Source organism: Glycine soja, chromosome 18, assembly GCF_004193775.1.
Source record: "Glycine soja cultivar W05 chromosome 18, ASM419377v2, whole genome shotgun sequence".
NCBI lineage: Eukaryota > Viridiplantae > Streptophyta > Magnoliopsida > Fabales > Fabaceae > Glycine > Glycine soja.
Window position 1 is genome coordinate 43,629,773 of NC_041019.1, and position 8,402 is coordinate 43,638,174.

Here is an 8,402-nt window from a genome sequence, read left to right on the forward strand (position 1 = left end):
AAATTTAGTGTTTATGGATATGAGATACATAATATTAGATAATTATTATAAAATTAAGTAAACTTATTATACGTAATAATTTGTAATTAAGTGATGATATAAAAACTTTTCACACAATAAACACATGAATTATTTATCATTACTATTTTGACATGTGTTTAAGTTCCCCTCATAATCCAACATGGGATAACCCGCATTGACTCAAATTAAATAAGCTCAGTTTTTTCATTACCAATGAAAAAAAAGTAAATAAATAAAGAATTAATCACGTTTCTACTACATTTTAGAGAGTGAGTTTGAAAAAAATCGAACAAGGTGTGGGTCGTGGTTTTGAAACTCGTTCAATCATTTTTGTTTGTTGTTTTAGTATGTGAATGAGAAAAGATGGAACCCAAATGAGTGGAGAGTCTTCCACGTGGGAAGCAAAGAAGTGACATGGAGAGAGGAGTGAGTGGATCACCCCAAACGAAGGAACCAGTCGCATCCAAGTGGTTTTTGCTGACACAACCTGCTGTAGCCGGTCATTTGACACCATGTTATCGGCTAGTCCCTTCCTAGGATATTGAGTGGTCAAACGTTTGCAAACAGTTAGTCGGGGTTGTGAGGGGTTTAAGAACAAACACAGGCTTGGGGTAGTTTTCAGGAGGATTTTGTTTTATCAGACAATAGCCCAAGTCTCTGGGTGAGAATTTTTTGATTGCCTTTCATCAACAAATTTCTTGCAGACAACCAAAAATAAGTGTTCATTTTTTTGGTGCAAACATAATTCAACACAACAAGAAAGGTTTTTTAATTTTTTATTTTTATTTGTGGGTATTGTACTGTTGTGCATCACTTCTTCAATGGAGTCAGTTTCATCATTTATGGTGTTGTTTTTCCTCTATTGGTGTGGGAATTTGCATTGCAAATCTCCCTTGTCCAATTCTTTTCTGGGTTCTTTTTGGTTCCTTTCCTGGTGCTTGATTCATTTCATTTTATGTATATTCCTATTTTTACTGCATTTTCTTTCTCTGTTTTCTTTTTATAATTTGATCATTCTCTTTCTTTCTTTCTCTCTCATACATGCATAGTGGTAATAAATTTATTAACTTGTCAGGAGTTGTCTCCTTAAAACGGTCACAAGGGGTCTCAAGATCCATTTGGCCAGTGTTTTATTTTTTTATCTGTAAACTGATAATATATGCTGTATGCTATTATTCTTTTCCTGGTGATGTCCATTGTTTTATTTGCTTGTTGTTGGTGTCATCTTTAATTGTGCAATTAGAATGTGTATGGATAATTATAGTCATCATGTTGCAATTTTGGCTTTTGTTTGTTTGTGTTTGAAGATTAACTGACAAGGCTGGCTTTGTTTGTTTTCCCCTTCTTATTACTTTTTATGTGTATTTGATTTTTTTATTTTCTTTTCTTTTTGAAGGGGGGTATTTGTCGGCTTGATTTTCAAACCAGAAGAGAGTGGCCTCAACATGGGTTGAAGGGTTCTTCTAATGCCCACTTACCTGTAAGTGTTTCAATATCTTTTTCCTTTATTGACATTTTATAATGGCAGAAGCTTATCCTCCTCTAGGATCTTCAAGATTCCAACAACTGCTAATGTCATTATCATATAATCCATTCCCACAAGAGTTATTATCATGAATATTTTTTGGCATTGGGAGATAAACAAAACAAAGAAGAACAAAGGAAACACTACACTCTAGGGATAGGCAGAAGCATAGCATCTTCTGACAACAATCCCTGCAACTCACTAGGAGGAACCACTAACTCTGAACCAAGGACCAGAATTAGGACCCAACATCCCCAGAAAGTCCGCACAACCCGCACAACGAGTGAACAAAGCTCAATCTCCAATCTCCCTTCACAAAATCTCTAATATTCTCTACAATGATCGCATACTGGTGGCAAACCTGAACACCATTAATAATATTATCATGAATATGATGCCCTACTATTAATTATTCAATTATGGTGTAGATATTGGTACTCAATATCTATTTAATGTTCCTTCTAATTGTTCATTGTCTTCTTTTATTTTTAATTTCATTTATCCTGGTTACTTTGTAAAAGTGTTTTCTGAATTTTACCAATTGCAAAGAATTTCTTGCTTGTTGACTTTCTTAATCAAGCATACTAATTAGGCATGGCAAGAAGATTGTTATTTTGCTTACCTTTGCATGGGACCTAGTTTTTGACTAAATGAATTAAACCCCTAAAACATTTTGCACATGCAGCTTGGTACAATGATGCCTCTTAAGACTCATCAATCTATTCCACTGTTATAACTATTGATTATAATTCAATTATGCTGGCAGGTTCTAATCTTAGGTGTTTGCAAACCTCAAGGAAGTCGATTAGATTCTATCTAATGACTTTTTCTTATAGGAGTGATTATCTGAGATATGGTGTTGCAGAAGAGGTTGAACTATGGTTTTAATGGCTATCAGGTGCCTGTCATTCCTAGAGCTTCAAGGTCAGCTAGGGTAAGCAAATGATTATTTTCTTCACTTTTTCCGACATTCCCTAGTGACTTGTATTATATGTAGTGTTTCAACATCTTGATAATTCTAGTAAATGGTTTAGGGGAGGGGCACAATCAGGAAGAAACCTGACAGCAGCCAGATACAGGCTTTTGAAATCTTGGCTAGTGTAGCTGGAAACTTTTTGCAGGAGAATGAGAGTTCCAATCCTGAAAATGTTGTGCTTGCAAAAGATCCTCGCACTTTGTCTGGTACTAACATAAAGGACAAACATGGGGATGAAAGGTCATTTAAGGGGGCCCTGTTTGAGCATGGAGCTTGCAGTGAAATTGCCTCTGTCTTTGTCCCTAGTATGCAAGGGAAACATGACAACCATAGGTACATACATACATTTGAATGGCTATTTGGTTGATAACAAAAAGGTTTTAATTCTTTGATCAACTTAACGTTGATAGTGGGATAAGGCATTTTGTTATTGTTGTTCATCATTAGCTTAATGGCTTTGTAAACTTGTCATGACTCACCTATATTATGTTCTATGAAACTTTCACCAGAGTCATGGGGGATTCATCTTTTCTTGACAATCATCTTGAAGGCCAAGGACAAAATGTCCCTGAGAGGGAAGATGAAAGGATCAAAGGGAGAAGTGTAAATGGGAAAACCATCCACATTAAAGGCTGCTCTAATGGGTTAATAGAACCAGGTCACGGAGTATCTAAACATTGTAGTTCTGCTAATAATGTGGAAAAGCCATCGTTGGAGGGCCGCAAGCCTCTTGATTCTTTTCCCAAATGTTTCACTTCTAGGAAATTAGTTAATAGAGATGATGATGAAACATTAGATAGGTGCACACAACTGAACTCCAAGAATAATACATCTGGCGCACCACCAGATACGCCAAAATTGAAGGATGCAAGTCCTTTTATAAGTGGTATGTAGCTTTACTTGCAGTTGATTTTCAATTCAGATAAGTTTCACAGCCAGTTTCTAGAGTTCTTAATTATGAAACAATAAATCTCTATTGATGCATGTATTCATTATTGTCAATCAATTTCCAAATTTTACATTCTGGATAAGTATTGATAGTTCCATAAATTGTGTCATCATAGATGAGAACAATAGTAGGGACATTTCTGAGCTTGAAAGTTTACAAAGGATGTATCCATTTAAGAAGAGGAAATTCTTCAATCAGACCTCATCTTCTGCATCTGATAGGGGGTCTCAATGTCAAGGCATGTTTGATTCTTCTGACACCATCAGGGTTAATGGCACAAACCATGGTACAAATGCAACGATGCTTAGTTTCCTACTTTATATTTTTCTTTGTAATGTATGTTTCCTTTTAGGCTTGCACATAGTTTTGGTTGAATGATCCAATTTATAACATGCAGCAATTGAGGAATCATCCTCTATAGTTGGTCAACAAGCACATTTTGGGTCCAGGGGTTGTAATGGTAAGAAAATCAATGAAATGAATTTACAACATATTGCAGTGAAGCCTGTTATATGGTTTCTGACACAATTTTCTTTGGCACTTTGCAGTGAAGCTCAGCATAAAATCCTTTAAAGTCCCAGAGCTTTTTATTGATATACCTGAAACTGCAACTATTGGTTCACTGAAAGTAAGTAATTAGGCTTTATCTAAGAGACACAGTAGTGACATGATTTATACATAATTTTTTGTGTAACTCACAATCCCTGGAGAGATAGTTCACTAAAAGACCAAGGGATAAGTAATTTGACTCATTCACATCCAGATCATGGATGTTTGTATTTAGAAAAATCCATCACGTGTGACTAAAGCAATGCAGGCTAACCATAAAAGAAACTGAGGCATTTGGACAATTTTATGGCATAATCTGAGCCTTAAACCTAACACCAAACCACCTCTAATAATATGTTATGCCTTCAGACCAAATGAAAATAGATTTCATATGTATAAAGTAAGTATAATAAATAACTAAAGTTAGCTATCCATTGTACCTTTTCCCATGCTCACTATGTCTATTTTCTTTTATTATTATTTGCAGAGAACAGTAATGGAGGCTGTGACAGCTATACTTGGAGATGAATTACATGTGGGCATCCTTCTTCAGGGAAAGAAAGTCCGAGATGATAGCAAAACTCTGATCCAAACTGGGATATCTCAAGATGACAAACGTCATAGATTGGGATTTATGTTGGAGCCAAGACATACTCAATCTCCATCTTCATACAATGATGACCCTTGTTATCCAACCACTAGTTCGCGACAAAAATTATCCAGGTAAGCTTTCAACCAAGCATTAGCATTACTTCATTAACTTAATTTTATGTGATATCTATCTTTCTTGGCCCTTTCATCCATGGAATGGAATTACTATTGGTGATCCTATCAGCAGTTACTAATTTGATGCTCTTCAATAAACAGGCAATCAACATCTGTAACGTTACAACAAGGAACATATAATGTATCCAAAGAACGTTCTATGATCAAAATTGAAAGTTATGCTGAGGGTGATCTTAATATGGTCACCTCTCTAGCAGATACTTCAGCTAACAATAACATGTCAAAGTGTCGGGCTCTGGTGGCAGTTCCTGCCATTAACATGGAAACATTAGCTGTGGTTCCATTCCGGCGCAAATCTGAGAATCCTGACTTTGCACAGCGCCGAATTAGAAGGCCATTCTCTGTTCTAGAAGTAGAAGCATTGGTTCAGGCTGTTGAAAAACTTGGAACTGGAAGGTTTGTTGATGAGATTTTGCCTTCTGTGCTTTGGTTAATGATAATGATAAACACTTAGTAGCATTAAATATTACTTTTGCGTTGCAGGTGGCGTGATGTCAAACAACGTGCTTTTGACCATGCAAAGCATCGAACTTATGTGGATTTGAAGGTCAGCAATTCATGTGATGCACTATACATTGTTGGGGTGAAATCTCCCACAAGAAGCTAAAATATCATAATTTCTATGAAAGTCTAATTAAAGGTTTTTTTCTTAGGTCTTGTTTGGATAAACTTTTTCATAAGTACTTGTAAGAAAACAAATTAATAAAGTAAAATGAATTGAACTATTTGCATAAGGTAAAATCAACTCATGCATTAAACTTTTGTAGAAGCTCTTTTCATTTAGCTTATGGAAAAGCTCAATGCATTTTACCTTCTTATTTCATTCTGCTACAAGTCTTCATAGAGAAATTTATCCAAAATAAGGCCTTGTTAGCAATCATATTACGTTCTCTCCTTACTGCTTTTGCAAAAGCTAGGTTTTTTTTTTTTTTTTTTTTACAAAATAGTGGAAGAGATAACATAACATTGGACAGTAGCTAGTTCCATCGATGAAGTATCTTCTCTAGTACCTTCAACTTTGCTAATCTTTCTTGCAGAATTTTATTATTCTTTTCCTTTTTAAAACTTCTTGAAATGCTAGGATTGTTCTTCCACCAAAACATAGAGTATGCGATATTTGAATTTTGGCAACTCTTTAGTGATTATGGGAATACTACAGGATAAGTGGAAAACATTAGTGCACACTGCAAGAATCTCCCCTCAGCAAAGGAGGGGAGAACCTGTTCCTCAGGAGCTTCTGGATAGGGTCTTAGCTGCTCATGCCTATTGGTCTCAACAACAGTGTAAGCATCAACTTAAACCACTGTGAACCATTTCAACTATTGATGAACACAGAAGAACAAGTACATTGTTGCAGAAGTACGATTTCCAAAGTGAAGTAGTGCAGTTATGATAGAAGTTGATAGTATAAAACGTTTACATAATATACTCATGTGATTCCATAATTTATCCTCCCTAAGCCTGATAATGGTTTGGTTGTCTGTACATGATTGTTTTGGCCTAAAAGGAATATGGTGTCACTCATACCTTCCCTTGTGGTCGATTGCTAGCATGCTATCAATATGCAAATTAGAATAATGAATAATGTATAGTAGTTAAACCTCTTAGAAATTGTTTCTTGGTTATCTTCATTGTTGCAAGCCATTACAATGACATAAAGGAATACATATATGAACAGATAAAAATCTTATGCAAATAGATGTATAGCTTCTCGATTACAGTTGCTACAATGATAGTTTCCTTTCCCATATACGATGATACAGTTCATTTGAAGTAACACCAAGTCGTTAGACTAGTACAATGGTATCAATAACTGACAGTTACAAAGTGGTCGAACATGCAACTATTTTTTGGCCTTAGTTAGCACTTAATAGGTAATAATGGACAATGAAAGAGCAAAACGTAGTGATTATTTGTAGAAAAAAACTGCAAAGAGTTCACAAGTTCAAATCTCCCAAGTTTTCAAAACCTCATTTCTTTGCCAATAACATACATTTTCACTTGTGTTAGCACCATGCAAAACGAATTTAGCTATATAAAACTTGTTACAATTTTTTAGGGCTATATTTCTTATTGTATGTGCTCCCTGATTCATATGTAAATAAGGCACCTCTAAGTCTACAAGGTTGATGATGTATATGATAGTTCTAAGGGTTTCTCACCCCGTTTCTAGCTGGTGGTGTTCTTATGATAGGAACAATTCATATATTAACAAAGGGAAAGTGTATTATTAACACCGAAGTAAAAGAGAATACAGAAAGAGCAAATGACCCTAGCCAAGGAAAATCCCTATGGCTCCAAGCTATGCTGAAACTGAAAATAGAAAACATATCGGAATTTTCTATATAACAAATTTGTTCTCTCTCTCTCTTCTAACAAACTTTTACTCTCATTTGTTATTTACAACCAGCCCCTTCCTCAAATGAAAAATTAGCCCACATAAGCAAATAATTGGGCTTTACAGGTCCCACTAACATAATCAGGCGGGTGTTACTAGGTGCAACCCAGCATTTATCTTTTTTTTCCAATTTTGCCCTTCACGCTTCTTCCGTAAGATCTTCTAGGAGAAGTCTCTTGTTACCAATTAATTAGGATAATGCTCTAACCAACTGAGCTAATAAGTCAATTATATAAAGTAAATAATATTGTTATACATAATACTAAAATTTCTAATGTAAATTTAAATAATAAATTTTATGACAATTAATTTTGATATAAATCATACGAATTATTTAATCTGTATATTTTAAAAAAAATAAAAAATATTTATTATTACAAAATTTAATATATATTAAATTTTGTAATAATAAAAAAAATTAATGCACAAATGATTAATTTAACATATTAATAATTCAAAAAATAAAACTTTAAGGAATTAAAAAAAACCAAAAAACCAATATAAATTTAAAAAAAAAACAAAAAACCAATATAAATATATATTGGTTTTTTGGTTTTTTTAATTCTTTAAAGTTTTATTTTTTTAATTATTAATATGTTAAGTTACTCATTTGTGCATTAATTTTTTTTTACTATTACAAAATTTAATATATATTAAATTTTGTAATAATAAATATTTTTTATTTTTTAAAAAATATACGGATTAAATAATTTGTATGATTTATATCAAAATTAATTGTCACAAAATTTATTATTTAAATTTACATGCGCATTAAATATACATTAGAAATTTTAGTATTATGTATAACCACATTATTTACTTTATAACATAATTGGTTCATTAGTTCAGTTGATTTGAACGTTGTACTAATAACCTGAAAGTCATATGTTCGAGTCTTGTAAGATCCTATGGAAGAAGCGTGAAGGGTAAACCTGAAAAAAAGGGGAAATATACCTCCTTTCTACGTTATTTGCTTTAATTTTCTCTCAAAAATACCCCTTTCCTAAAACTGCTTTTCAAACATTTATGGAATGAATAATGAGGTTTATATTAAAGAATCAGCAATTTTTCTGTCTGTTATGAGTATGGTGTGGATGCTGTTTTTTTATTGTTTGTGTATTGTGCAAAAGGAAAACAACAAGGAAGATGAAATGAAAATCCGAGCAAAATATTTAAGTGTTGAAAGTGTGGTAGAATT

General features: G+C 33.6%; 1 protein-coding gene across 2 annotated transcripts; it reads left to right on the forward strand.

The window, feature by feature from the left end:
• The first annotated feature begins 339 nt into the window (after window positions 1–339).
• LOC114395281 (telomere repeat-binding protein 5-like) lies at window positions 340–6,504 on the forward strand. Of its 2 annotated transcripts, none has more exons than XM_028357017.1 (12): window positions 340–784; window positions 1,418–1,501; window positions 2,313–2,480; window positions 2,581–2,855; window positions 3,032–3,408; window positions 3,587–3,757; window positions 3,869–3,931; window positions 4,020–4,099; window positions 4,508–4,743; window positions 4,888–5,202; window positions 5,290–5,353; window positions 5,966–6,504. In XM_028357017.1, the coding sequence occupies exons 3-12, from the start codon at window positions 2,400–2,402 to the stop codon at window positions 6,113–6,115; spliced, it is 1,812 nt and encodes a 603-aa protein (XP_028212818.1). In that variant the 5' UTR covers window positions 340–784; window positions 1,418–1,501; window positions 2,313–2,399; the 3' UTR covers window positions 6,116–6,504. The 2 variants fall into 2 exon arrangements, with proteins under 2 accessions (XP_028212818.1, XP_028212819.1); XM_028357018.1 differs by having other exon boundaries at window positions 340–682.
• The last annotated feature ends 1,898 nt before the right edge of the window (window positions 6,505–8,402 follow it).